The sequence below is a fragment of the Typopeltis vanoorti genome, chromosome 6, assembly GCF_054136105.1.
Source record: "Typopeltis vanoorti isolate ZY-2024b chromosome 6, IOZ_Tvanoo_1.0, whole genome shotgun sequence".
Lineage (NCBI taxonomy): Eukaryota > Metazoa > Arthropoda > Arachnida > Uropygi > Thelyphonidae > Typopeltis > Typopeltis vanoorti.
Genome location: NC_143554.1, coordinates 90521019 through 90535502, shown reverse-complemented (window position 1 = coordinate 90535502; position 14484 = coordinate 90521019). Strand labels below are relative to the sequence as shown.

General features: G+C 37.6%; 1 protein-coding gene across 1 annotated transcript in view; it reads left to right on the top strand.

Moving 5' to 3' along the window:
- LOC150105698 (uncharacterized) overlaps nucleotides 1–14484 on the top strand; it is a 100945-nt gene that overhangs the window by 12966 nt on the left and 73495 nt on the right. Inside the window, exons 2-3 of the mRNA XM_090394532.1 lie at nucleotides 8334–8379; nucleotides 9709–9868. Of these exons, the coding sequence (XP_090250658.1) occupies nucleotides 8334–8379; nucleotides 9709–9868 (206 nt within the window). The remainder of the gene's footprint in view (nucleotides 1–8333; nucleotides 8380–9708; nucleotides 9869–14484) is intronic.

Here is a 14484-nt window from a genome sequence, read left to right as displayed (position 1 = left end):
TTCTGGTCTCCCTTCTTGAAGACTGGTATTATTATGCCTGTCTGCCATTGCTTTGGTGCTCGCCCAGATATCCAAGCAGCCTGACACACTCGAGTCAGCTAGAGAACACCGTCTCGATTTAAGGCTTTAACATTTCGGGCCGAATTTCATCATCGCCAGCAGCCTTGCCTGATTTTAGCGATTTTATTGCTAAATGGACCTCTTCTGCTGTGAGACTAGTCATTGCCCCGATCTGCACCTCTTGGATGTCCACAACAGCTGGGCCACCCAGGTTAAGAAGGCTCTCAAAGTATTCCCTCAATCTGTGGAGGATATCCTTCTCGGTTGTTAAAAGTGCATCATCAGAGGCATTAATTGCCCTTGCTGTGCACGATTTCCTCCCTCGAAGGCGGCGGATGGTCTGCCAGAATACTTTGTTTGTATTTGCATAGGATGAGTCTAATCTTTCTCCAAGGGGTTCCCAAGCCTTCTGCTTTGCTCTCTTTACTGCCTCAGCATACGGCAAATGCATCTCAGGTGACCTGACCCAAAGCCATGTTAGGTAGGACTCCTTTTTTGTCCGGACAGTTTTTTGGACTTCTTGGTTCCACCAAGGTGTCCTTTTCTCACTGCCCGTTGCCACGCCGAGCCGCTTTCTGCCACAGCATGAGAGTGCAGAGGCAGTTATAGCTGTTCTGAACAGCTTCCACTCCTCCTCAACATCTGCAGTATGCTTGGGAATCTCTTTGAACCTGTAAGAAATGTAATCTGCAAAATTCTTCCTCACAGCCTCATTTTCCAATGCCTCCCATTTCACGCGTTATAGCTGTTTAGGCCCACCAGCGTTGATGGTAGCATCTGGTTTCTGAAGCCGTAGAGTGCACACAACAAGGTGGTGGTCAGTTGACAGTTCTTCCCCTCTTCTCACACGAACGTCCAACACTGAGGAAAATAGGTCAATCAGAGACCTTTGTTCTAGTGTATCCCTGTACCAGGTATACTTAAGGACTTCTCGGTGCTGGAAGAAGGTATTCATTATGGACAAGCTGTTAGTACAGCAGAAGTCCAATAATTTCAACCCTTCGCGTTAAGGTCAGGGGAGCCGTTCCTTCCAACCACACCCCTCCATGTCTGGTCATCTGTTCCAACATGTGCATTGAAGTCACCCATTAGCAGGACTGATTCCATGTCTGCTACCCTGTCAAAAGTAGCATCCACTTCCTCCAGGAAGGCAGAGTATCCTGACTCCAGATTAGGTACATAGGCTTGCACCACAGCCAAATCATGGTTTTTCATCTGAAGCCTTAACACACATACTCGTCCCCCCCAATGGGATCCACTCAGCAACACAGTCTGACAGCTGGGGGCTTGAGTATCTCCACACCCGCCTGAGCAGACATTGTCGGGCTCACACCAGAGTAGTAGAGCTTCCACCCCTTATCCAGGTCGACAGTTCCAGAGCCTCTCCTCTTGGTCGAAGAAAGCCCGACTAAGTCTAGCCGGTAGCGCTTGACTTCCTCGACCGGTTCCAACTCCTTCCCTGTCAGAGAGAAGATGTTCCAGTTCCCTAAAGCCATAGTCTGGTGCCGTTGTCGTTGCCATTTCCGTCCATTTGTAGAACTATTTCTTTGTGCTACCCCTAAACACCTCCCCAAACGGGTAGCGGGCTCATTGATGGAGTTTCCTCTAGCAGAGTGCTGAGGAGTGGTGTCTAAGGGAGACTGTAACATATTTTTCGAACGGGTTCCTCTGCCTAAAACCCGAAAGCGTCCCTTGGTAACCCGCGCGACGGACAATAGGGTATGAACATTTTTTGATGGCCTGATCATGTTACAGTGTTTGATAATGTCCTGTTAGTACAAAACGAAATGACACAGCAAAATAGGGAAGATTTCCCTCGAATACTCTAATAGCATTCGGAGGAAGGAGCAAGAAGAGAAGAAAGAAGCAAGGGAGGAAGAGGAGGAACCAGTCTACAGATAATATAACAGATGTATATTACATGAAGTAAGGCATGGTCCAGCATTAGGTACCTCGGGTTTGCCACGCCCGTACTCACTAAAGTGAGCCCCTGATTTTTTAGAATAAGGGTAAAAAATTAGAAATTAACCAAAATAATAAATTTGTGTTTTTAATCGACCTGTACGCATCTTTTATTTCCTATCTGTATGTATGTATTTTCTTTTACTTCCTATGTATTGTTCTTGCCAATATTATTGTGCAGTGAGCTGTTATGCATTGTATATTGATTTCTGTAATATTGTTATACATTTTATAACCAGGATGAGCTTATGCTCTTGGATTATACACATCTGTCATCGTTAAATTGTATTAAATATTTATTGTATTAAATAAATTTTGTTCCCTCCAAAAAATACAAAAATAAAATATAGAAAATAATTTTCTCCATAAAATGCAAAAAAGCAGCGCATGTACAACAAATTCAACCTGAAGGGGGGGGGGGGTCCTAAATAGCTTCCAAATGTTGGGAATTATTTTTGTAAAGGAAACAATGAACATAACTCAAGCATTTGATGTCATCCAAGTAAAAAAAAAAAAAAAAGTAATCATGTAACCGATTATAATAAAGACTGGAGATGTTCATCGATGAGCAGACAACGTCGCTAAAGTGCAGTCGCAAGGACGTCAACAATTGCCCTTCGGTTGGAAAGACCTTCATTCGCAATTAACAGACAGTACATTGATCTTAGTTACTTCAGTCGAAATTCCAGTCTGAGTGAAACGGATAAAAATGCGTGGATCATGGAACCCGTCTACACGAAAGCAAGTGCATCCTTGTCTGCTAGTTAACTAAGCAGTTAAAAATCTCATTTTTATTCATTTTGACACTAAATGAATGATTGTGACAAATTCTTTGTCGATGCCGGAACTTATGACCAAAAAAACGACAAGCCTATTATGCCGTATTCATCTTTACATCTCCAATTCTGGCAACCTAGGATTTTTTCCTCTCTCCAAAAACTCCTGTTAGCGGTGAAGAAAGGCATCTAGCAATATCACGACTTAAGAAGAGAAAAAATCAAACTTACCCAGTATTGTGCCAGTTTCAAATCGATTTACATCTTCCAGAGGAGGAAACATGTAAAAAAAAAAAAAAAAAAAAAAAAAAAAAAAAAAAAAAAAATCTAAGTTTCAGGAGAAAAAGCTATCACCTCTATATATAGCTCTTATGAGGGACTGAGAGAATTGGCTACACTGAGATCTTTTTGATATATAGTCGAATGATCCTTTCCTATTGGAAAGGTGGTTATCTTTTGGGTGGTTATCTTAGTAATTAACTGGTCATTATGTGATATTTGATCTTTTATTCCCAACAGAGCCATCGAAATTGAACATATCGACAAACTCCCACCACACACCAATTTCCTGCTTCTGGTCATCACTTAAAACATTAACTTGTCAGGAACTTCCCTAGCATATGTACGCTTTTCGTATCCCTAATTAAGACTATGAAAACAAAGATTAGCAATTCTATTGTGAAGGCCAGCTGGAAGTTCAATTTGTGGTGCCACATATCTTTTTTTTTTTTTTTTCAATCAAGAAAAGATAAATAGCGATAAGCCCAGATAAACCGAACATGGCATCATGTATTATTGCACTATATTTAAGAACGTCTGTTAGGATTGCATATAAAAATAGTTATACCTTTCAGTAATTTGGAGTTCTTTTAATACTGAAAGAATTCCAAATCATTGGAATTCCAGACATTCGAAACGCAATTAAATCAATGGAATATTTTGAAAAACACAATAAAAGCGAAAAATATTTTCCTAAATGGAGGCAAATTTGATTAAAGCCAGAAATGAAGTGGGACCGTTAACACTGATTCTTCTTAACCAGAAGTAAAATTTTAAATAGAAATGATATGATATTAGCTTACGATGAGCAGTCGGTTAAGTTCCATACGGGAAGGTAATCTACCATCTGTTCAACCAATGATAACTTAGTCTCTGACCTGCGTTTTCTGTGGCCGGTATGAATGTTTGTAGGATGAAAATTCTTGACTTCGATATAAGAACGACTAAATGCATTTTTAAAAAAAGATTTAAACGTTATTGGCATGTTGCTTACTACAAGAACCGAACTAACTTTTCTACAAAAAGGGCGTAATCGCTACTTAGTTGCGGAGCTAGTTATTATTCAATTGCAAAAAGTTGTAATGAAAGAAATTTTATCAATATACTAAAACTTTCGGTGATGTACTACTGATTATGGTGCGAAGTTTATTATTTAAAAATGCATTTTCAGAGTTCATGGAAAATATGAAATAACTAGCATATCAGCAAAGTGATTTTAAAATGACCTTCAATTCAGTTGTAATGACTTGTAACAGCTGAGTTCAGCTAGGTTGGAATTACGACCGAAGCAAATAAGACACGCCACTATATCATCTCTTAATTGACGTGTGTTCAGTCGGTTTGTCTATTTTGAGGGATAAGACTGGAGTTTCCCGTCAGGAAGAACTGCCACCTCCGTGCCAACACATTTTCAGTTGAAAAGATCGTATAAAGTTTTCTCGCGTTCTGGAAGGTATTCGAACTCTGGGTTCGAATGAGTACGAGAAAAACACAAGAATGCTAAAATGAGGTTATCAAATGTTAGCTGGTCTCGTGTGTGTAGACGGAAGTTTCCCTTCTAGTTTTTTTTTTTTTTCATCCAATATGATATGTAAAACGAGATAAGAAATACAGCGCAATTAATGGACATAATCAAGCATCTCCATTGGAGTAGTCTAAACAATCAGTTTATAATTCAGTCCAGTGAAGTGAAATGTCAATATCTTTAACACCTTTTTTGTTACCAGTCTGGTTTTATCACTCTTGGTGATATAAATATTTACATTTTGTTTTATTTAATCAGTTCGTTTTAAACTTACTTGACTTATTTTATTTCGCTCTTATTTTACATTAGAGTTGATGACTAAGCGATGGTCTCTGGGAATAAACTGAATCACGATGGCATGGAAAGGATGTCTTACATATTTCTTTCTCTTTTTTTTATGCAACTCCCACCCACGAAAAGCAAACCTTCTTCTATAGCTCACTAGAAGAAAAACCTAAGCCCACCCACCGTGGGTGGGCTAAGGTTTTCTGCTTAAACCAATCATGGACCTGTTTTTAAGCAATAAGAGAGTCAGTGGTTCACAAAATGCGAGGAAATTCATCTACGACCTAAAGACAATTGCAAACATCCATGTCCCATGGCGATATTTGAACCTGCAGCATGCTAGTCACTTGGCTGCTTAGGTCGGTTCATCTGAAAGGTGCCGTTATCTTGGGGAATTGTCCTCTTTTGTCGGTTGGTGCTGGTATTAGAATGAAAGCAAATAAATCAGACTCTACAAGATAATAGCACCTGTTTAGACAATATAATAGGTAAGCACTTTTCTCATCTTTTCCTTGTGTTAGGCTCATTGGCCTGTCACATTCAACTAACTTGGATTCACAGAAACTTAATACTTTGTTTATAGAATTAAACGCCCTATTCAAGTATTAATTGCGTGTGCTCTTCTGACTTCTGAAAGCTTTCATGTGGGATGAAAAACCAGTGTGTCTGCGAGGATAAACTCTACTACCTCTATATGAGACTGGTTAACTCACCTTCCGTTGAAAAGTCCTTAAAAAAATTTCTTCACATCCTAGATGGGATTGACCCCGATTTTTTTTCACTTAAAAGGCATCGTCCATATCGAGTGAGCACAGGGAGGGCTAGCCATTTTCATTTCCATGCTTATTTAGGTAATCCCTAATTGACTCAGAGGAAAGCTTGCCCTGAAAAATCATAGAATTGGTAGCTATAATTCTACGGTAAACATTAAATTATTTTATTCATGTTCATTTCCTTATACGCTTTTATTATTTCCTTTCCTTTTTTTCTTTATTTTATATTTAGGTTGTACATTAATATTTTGTATGCACTTTTTGTATTAAATTTCAATAACTAATATGTCAACCTCTGCAAGCTGTAGTAACATATGTGAAATTGCGCAGATTTATGTCACTGTTTGGTTAGAAAGGATATTTTCCTACTCGGCCAAAACATTTCTTGACTCATCAGAAATTCTTACTATGCCGAATTAACTAATATTAAGTTTCATTACGTATTTTAATTTAGAAAAATCCGCGCGTGGGAAAATGGGAATGAACATGTCAAAAATTTTAGACACAAATCTTCTGCTTTCATGTCATTACGTAATATTTGATTAAACATTAATAAAATTTTGTAATGCAAAAAAATATGATGTGGACCTTTCTGAAGGAAGAATCGATTCTTTGTATGAAAATGCTTTAGTTGAGAAAAGGATATCATGAGAAAACGGATTCAACACTAAGTTGATTACACACAGTAAGATTGAACACTATGAGAAATATAAAAAAAAAAATTAAAAAAAAGCACAAAACACCATTAATTGCTTCTCACTTCCACAACCAAATCATTAGTGAACAATGAAACAACATATAACCTTTATGCCATCAGTAAAAAAAAAAAAAAAAAAAAAATTGTATAATAAAATGCTCTCTCCTAATGTTTTGATGACCCATCCAGCAAAATGCTTTGGTTAATGAAATAAGCACACAGTTTCTTAATGTATCGATTGTTTTAGCTGTTTTTACAATCAACAAATAAAAAATGTTTTTTTTTTCTTTTTTTAGCTCTAGACACGGACAATGTGACAGTAAAGAAACAGGTGTTCGAGCTTCTGTCAGCTTTGTGCGTATACAGTGGTGAAGGTCACCTACGTGCCCTCGAGACTCTGGAACATTACAAGGTTCGGATAGAACTCTTTCAATAAGTATATCGAATCATGATAGCGCTGAGAGGAAAACTTTACATGTAATACGCCTATGTTAACTCTTTTGTCATGGTGCCGTTTGAATGGGAGGAATTTATTGCTTTCGTGTTTTTGTTTTTTTCGGTGTATGTGTGGGAAGGGAGGTTCACCCTTCTCTGTAATGTGTGTTAGAGTGATGTGTTTGTTCCAGCCTCCTGATAAGTACAAAGGCGGTTATTTTAAACTAAGGAGGAGAATTCTAAACCCCTGGGGTGAATTTAAAGACGTGTGGGCTGGAGTGCTCAAAGAAAGAAAAATGGCAATCTTTCACGCTGATTTCTGGTAGGGTAAAGTTTATTTTTTTCTCTCCACCCGTGAAGGTTTTACTTGATTTGAAAGATTGGGAAAAAAAAAAAAAAAAAAAAAAAAACAGACGAGTGTCATCCGTCAGTAAAAATATACCTCAGAAACCAGTTTCAAGTTTCATTGATCTAGATTTAGTGTTAAAAGTATCGATTCTTTTCATGACGTAATGTAAAGTATGATGAATAATTGTATGAAATTTCAGAAATATATCATGACTTATTTGTAGTGGTTTTTTAAAGGTCACAAGGTGGACAAGTAGAAAGTGGTTTGTGAACAATGCCAATTATGTAAGACCCGTATTCCATACCGGAAAGACATTTTGGACTTCAACAAATATTAATATATTCTCAAAGGTTGAGCGATTTAGATTTAACGATATTCCAGATCTAGGCATTGTCCACGAGTGTGTAGGACATAGCTATTGCAAAACGAAGTGTTAGCATGATGGACTTCTACAGAAATCTTTTCAAATGAAAGCCAAAGATGAGACTTCATCAAAAAAATGTGGCTCAGCGATGAAATATTAATACATTTTCCCATCAACTGGCTTATTTTAAGACTAGTAGGAATGTGCTATTTACAAGAAAATTATATTCATGCCGATAAGTCTTCGTTCGTACGACAAAGTAAAGACAGTCACCAGTTTTTTTTTTTTTTTTTTTTTTTTGGGGGGGGGGGAAATAAGGGATTACAAAAACAAGAACTGCTCAACTTCCGGTTCCTTACCTACATGCGTCTGTTATCAAATATCTACCCATGGCGGATTGAAAAACTTCTAGTATTATCGTTTATACACAATTCTTGAAATGCGTACAAACGTATTGTATTGTAGTTTTAGCCGAATACGTAAGCGTTTGCAGTTAAAAAAATAGCCATTCATTATAAGCAGCGGCGTTTAAATTTTCCATTGTTCTTAGAATTTGCAAATTTGCACAGATGTTTTGAGCCAAAACGAAATAAGTTAACTGCTGTAATAAAATTTTAATCTGTCACTGTGGCTGCGTGTTTTTCATAAGTAATGGAAAACTATCAGATTTCACCACATAACAGAATAAATATGTTTATCTGCTTAATTCCTATTGAAGTAACGGAATATAACGTGTTAATGTCGCGCGCTCAAGAGTTCATTGTTATACATTTAATTTGAAATATTCTATTCCACTCTTCTTGTTTTGATATCTTCAACTGATCTTAGCACCTATGATGAACATAACGGACTATTTTGCAAAAAAACAGTTCACGTAAGTATTTTGCATTGAATTATTTCATTAAATGCATTTTCATCCTTTATCTTATTGGTCATTTAAGTATTACCCATTTTTATGACCTAAAGTCCTTGTCATTCTTTTCCTTCCAGTTATCAGAGCTGGGTATTTACCAAATTTCTCCTTCTTACTAAATTAAATGTTTCCCTTATTTAAGGAAGACTTCCCGTTTTTCACCGCTATTTCACGATTCTGTTCAACCATGTTTTTGACCTTGTTTCGTTCAGTAATGGTTTCTGTTATATCCAAAACCGTTTGTTTCAATCCTGCTACATCCTTGTTTCTGTTGTCAGCACTTTTAACCGTATCAATAGAAACGAGGACTTTTTTCTCTATTTCATTTGTCTTATAAGGTATTTCGGCTTCTTCCTTCCTCTTTAGTTGATAAATCCTAACTTTTCTCCAGTATCTATATCACTTAAGTCTTGTGTGGGATCATATTCAAGCTTTCTCCTTTGCGTCTCCGCTGATTAAGTAGCTCCTTATGAGTAGCCTGAATTAGTTAATTTTTCTACTTATGTAATCTAGTTGGATTTGTATCTCTATTATTTGATCTGTCATTTTACAGATTTAATTTCTAGTAAAGTGCAAACGTCTTATTATAAAGATGTGTTTTTTTTATTATTCAGCATTTGGACAATAGATACATGCCTTTATGTATCCAGCACTTTTAAAAAAAGAGGAAAACCAGACTTAACAACGGTTAAAAGAATTAGATAAATATCTGATATACTTCGTATTTTGGAAAGCCACAAGCAGTTCTGCCTCTCTGCAAATTATACATGGATAATTTGTGAATGATCCACAAAGTTCTGAATACAGTCATTTCTACCTGATTTTATTTTTTCTTTTCGTCAGTTGAATGATGCTGATCGAGAAATACAAAGGCAAGACTTCGACAATACGCGAGTAACTAAACTAACGAAGTAAAAAGCAACACATCGGACTCTTTAGCTGAAAAAAAAATCGGGGTTTGAAGACGAATATTTATAACGACTACTCAACTTTTAGGCTTTTTTTTTAGGCCATACGAACAGACAAAGCAGCCGGAGAACAAAGGCAGTTAAGTTTCCAAACATCTACTTCGTTAGCTTAGCCGCCTGCTCTGACGGAATCCTAAACAATAACTAAGCCAACGCAAGTAACCAACTTGAATTCTGTCTTTCACACCAATACTGTAGTTGCAAAAAGTTCTTAGCAGATTTCGGATGTAAAGTTTGTATTTTATTTTTATTTTATTTATTCGGCTTATCCCTAGGTTCCAAGATTCCTTATTGTGTCTTCATGACATTGTTTCTTTTTCAGACTAACAAGAGGGAAAGGTATCGTCTTAAGCTTATAATTGATGAATTAAGAAACACTAAGACTGTCGATTATCAGACCTCTCTTGTGGCATTTGTGAACTGTATCATTATCTCGGCACCATCGCTAAAGGATCGAATTCGCATTCGAAATGAATTTATAGGTAAGAAAGATTACAGTTCATGTTTTCATATCACTTATCACAATTGCTTTCAAAAGTTAATTTCATTGCTAATAAAATTCGACGTGCACATGTTTTTCAGCGGTTCTAGAATAATGCTGTAAGTAGTTAGGCATTATCCCCTAAGATTTAATACGGTCTAAGTAGTTTATTTTATTTATTGGTGTGAGGTCCCTCCCCGTTCCTCGACCGCCCTTTAGGACTGGTTGAACCTTCCTAATGAGGAATTAAGTACTATATCCTATGACTGTAGTTGTGTGTTCACGGGGCCGGTTTGCTTGGTTGCGGGATAAAAACCCTCCAGATAACCTCTGTTGTCCACGCCCAAGACACTAACTTGACTATGGCTGAGAAAGATCCTTAAGCTCCTCACGTCGTCGACGGGAATCGAACCTAGGACACTCCGTCCCCAGACCTTCTCCTTCCTTCCTTAGACCATCCTCACTAACCGTGGGGATGGTCTAAGTAGTTACTGTATTAAGAAAATGTGGACTTACAAGCAAAAAAAAAAAAAAAAAAATTAATTAGTTTCTAGCGAAAATCTGATTTACTTATCATATATATCATTAATTTTGAATCACTGAATGCAGCAACTACCTGATTTTCTCCGTTATGGAAATTTCAAAATTCTGTGCAGTACTATGAACTAAATCAAATAACATGAAGCAAGTTATCAAGGTCATCATTTGCTGTAGACGATCGCGTTTTATTATTTTTTATGCAACTGTGTTTTTAATTATTTTTAAGGCATACTTTTTTGTTTAATCACAGCACTAAAACCTTTTCTCACAAACATACAGATGATCCTCTATGATCGCCCAGCTATAGTGAGATAATTATTGAGTTAAAGTGATTTTTCAGTAATGATTTCTGCTGTGCATTACGTTGTTAGTTTAGTCAGTGGTTAAGGCTATTAAAAACCGATATACAGTTGTTTTATTATTGCCTTAGTAATAAAAGGAAACAAATGGCGCTGGGCAGAACATGTGATGAGAATGTCTGACAACAGATGGACGAAGTGAAACACAGAATGGACACCAATGGACTACCTGGTTTCCAATAACCAAGAACTAGTTATTGGAAATCAGGTAGACCAGTGGTAAGATGCTGTGGACATTTATGGTGGAGAGAGAGAGAGAGAGATGCACAAGATCGGTTAAAATGGAAGAAGCATGGAGAGGCATTCGTCCAGCAGTGGACTGAGAAAGCTATTAATAATGATGATGATACAGTTGTTTATGAATGCCTATTTTTTTTCCCATCATCCCATTATAAAAGTTCTTCGGTTAGCTGGCTTGTTCCTTTATTTTATCCTATTCTCAAATGCATGAACACACACACAAAAACATCACAAATCGGCAATATCGACAGGTGTGTGTGTGTGTAAAAATATGACTAACAACAGAAAAGCTATTTATATTTAGACAGACAGCAATAGTTAATAGCTATTACGTGATCCTGGAGGGAAAAAACACCAGAAGAACCTCGTGGATCAAGATTTGAGATATCAAGCGGGACTGACGTGTATCACTAATAGCTATCCAAAAATGGAAAGTGCAACTCTCAACCCCCCCCCCCTCCGGAAATGATAAGTTGGCAAATTGATCTGGAGTTGCAAAAGACGACATCCTAGTCATGATATGAAAACATGCCAGCGTTTACATAATGTATGAAACTATACAAAGAAACCTGTTAAGCGACTTGGAACCATGGCGGTATCTTTTCTCACTCTGCTATACATCAATTCTTGTGACTTAACTCTTCATTAAAATGAAATACTTCAGAAAAATAGGTTTCAATACATAAGACCTCTTAAGCAATACAAATCCGTCCCATGTTCATATTTAAAGCATATGCGCATGGGGGACCCGTTTCCCCCCCTTCCAAAAAAAGAAAGAAAAAGGAATAAAACACTAGAAAATTTTCCCCAAAATCTTTTCCTAATTAAAATTAATTATTTTCTTTATGTTGTATCGTGCCTTCTATTTCTATACTATTTATGAATTAGCGGTCACATAAACTGGGAATACCCTATGGCTCTCGGGAATCACGGCCGCTGTGAACGCAAGGCGAACGAGTAGTGCTTGGGCGGACCGAGCGCTACTTCGTTTGCTCGAGCCGGGACCGAAGAGATATTATGCCCAATGACGTCATGGCTAATTAATTTAGCTTTATAAGAATCTAATTAATGCTATGTATGCAGCATGCCCATTTAATAATGAGACAACAATTATTATATCAAAACAGAGAACTGTAGTTGGATTGCCAATTACAGATTCAAAATAATCACTCTCAAACTCCACCCAACGTTTACATCTGTCAAACAGGTGTTCGAAGGCACTGTGGAAGTCCTGAACGGGAACCACCTCCTGTCTCTGTCTCACACTGCGTTGGATGTCCTCAATGTCGCTGAAGCGCTCCCGTTTCAAGACATACTTAATCTTTGGGAAGAGGAAAAATTCTGTGGGAGCGAAATCTGGCGAATGAGGGGAGGAATATGTTCGATCACACAGATCGACTTCAAAGCCAGAAACTGCTTCACAGGCAGCGCACGGCGCGCACAAACCTCGAGCAAATCTTCCTTTTGCGCAACTTTATGAGATTAATCTGGCCATTTTCTTACCGACACCCAGATGTACAGCGAGTAGCCTAGTGGTTATTCGCCTGTCATGGGACAACAATTTCCGTAGCTTTCCCCACATTTTCATTAGTCCGTGCAGAAACTGATCGTCCACAGCGTGGTTCATCCTCTAGGAACTCCCTCCTCTCTTTAAAAGTTGAAAACCAGCAGAACACCTGTGCACGGCTCAGTCATCGCCGTAAACGGTTTTTTTTTTTTTTTTTAGATCTTGGTACACTTCTGTAGCAGTTTTTCCTAATTTACAGTAAAATTTTATCACAGCTCTTTGCTCTCCATGATGCAACTTCCGACACGCTCCACTCACGCATTCTTACTTCAACGGTTGCCACTCGAAAGTTGCACCTGCTATTACAACACACTCTAGCGGTAAAAACTATAAACATGTTTGTTACTTTTATTCAAAGGGCTGTCCTGCAAAAAAAAAAAAAAAAAAAAAAAAATCAATCTCATTAAGTGTAGAATAGCATAAGGGGTCAAAGCTGGATAACTGGGGAGATAATGTCCAATCCTCGCCTTCCTGCGTTGTGCTCGATTACTAGATGATATTTACCTAGATGCTAAATGAGCGAGGATGGGCTGACAATGTGGGATCAATGCTAATAATCTTGCGTACTCCAAGGATTTTCGTCAGGATAGGGATTTATTGTTACCACTAGTACTTTATTTTCCAACGTATTAGATGATTTGCGTCAATTCTCAGAAGACGAGAAATAAGAAAAGGCTTGTTATGTATGTGAGTGATAGTGATAACTTTATACTGGCTCAAGATACAAGCATGTAAAAGATATGATAGAGAAAGTGACAGACATCCGGCTTGGTTTTTGTGCAGGATAAAAATAAGTAATCGCATGTAAAAGAAAAAAGTGCGTTTTTGATATTAAAAAAATGAAAAATAAAACCTTAAACTCAACGGAAAGGTGAAGAAAACACTCCCTGCTTCGATGATGGAAGAATACGGTGAATTTGTTAGCAGCGATTGAAACATCAGAATTTAATGGCAGTCGAAAAATCAGGCCGTCCCAGAAAAGTTGACACGCATATAAACTTCTTGAAAGGTCGGCAAATCCTTAAGTTTTTTACATGTTTGCAACCAAACAAAAATTGCCAGAAGACATTGCGAAGAGCTGCGGAGGGGAAACAGTGTAAAAGGAATTAGAGATGATAAAGGTGACAAAAAAGAACTGAAGATATTCTGAATGTCTGGATCATATACTCAGACTATTACAAAATGAAGAAAATATCCAAGAGGAATTAAGTCGTGGGTACATTTCAGTACTTAGGTGGATAAAAACTTCCGACATTTGGAAAGACTAGAGTCGATTATATTCTGTCAGAAATGATCAACTATTATTATTATTACGTGACACCTCCAGGGAGTCCATAGGCTCATCAAGGGAATGCAATTGCTCTACAACTCAATCTCCACCAACTGCAATGAACCGCAATTACACCAACGCCATCTTCCGCCCACCACCACTAGTATTTTCACAGACAATTACAAACATCCATTCCCAATGGGGCGGGATTCGAATCCCCAGCCTTTTGACTTGAGGAGGATACGCTAACCACTCGGCCAACCAAGCTGGCAATGGAGATATTAAAGTTTTACAGTAGCTACACTGCAGAATTAAAAGGTCTGGTTTTAAGGTTGAATTCCAGAGAGTGGGGGGGGGGGGGAGAGAGAGAGAGAGAGAGCGCTCTGAGTATCCATCTATTAAGAAAATAAAAAATAATAAATCGATGAGAATCGGAAAGAAATTTTTCTACTGCGGTTCCAGTTTAGATATGCAAGCGTATATGAGAAATCTTGAGACTCTTCTTGAAAAACAGGTAACTTTGGTTCAGATGGAGATCGTCATGTTCAGATATTAAGACAAAAAAAACTGTGGGAAATTAACAACAATCTGTACTTTTGAAAAATAAAATTCCAATCAGTAGATTTATCCAAATTGATGGA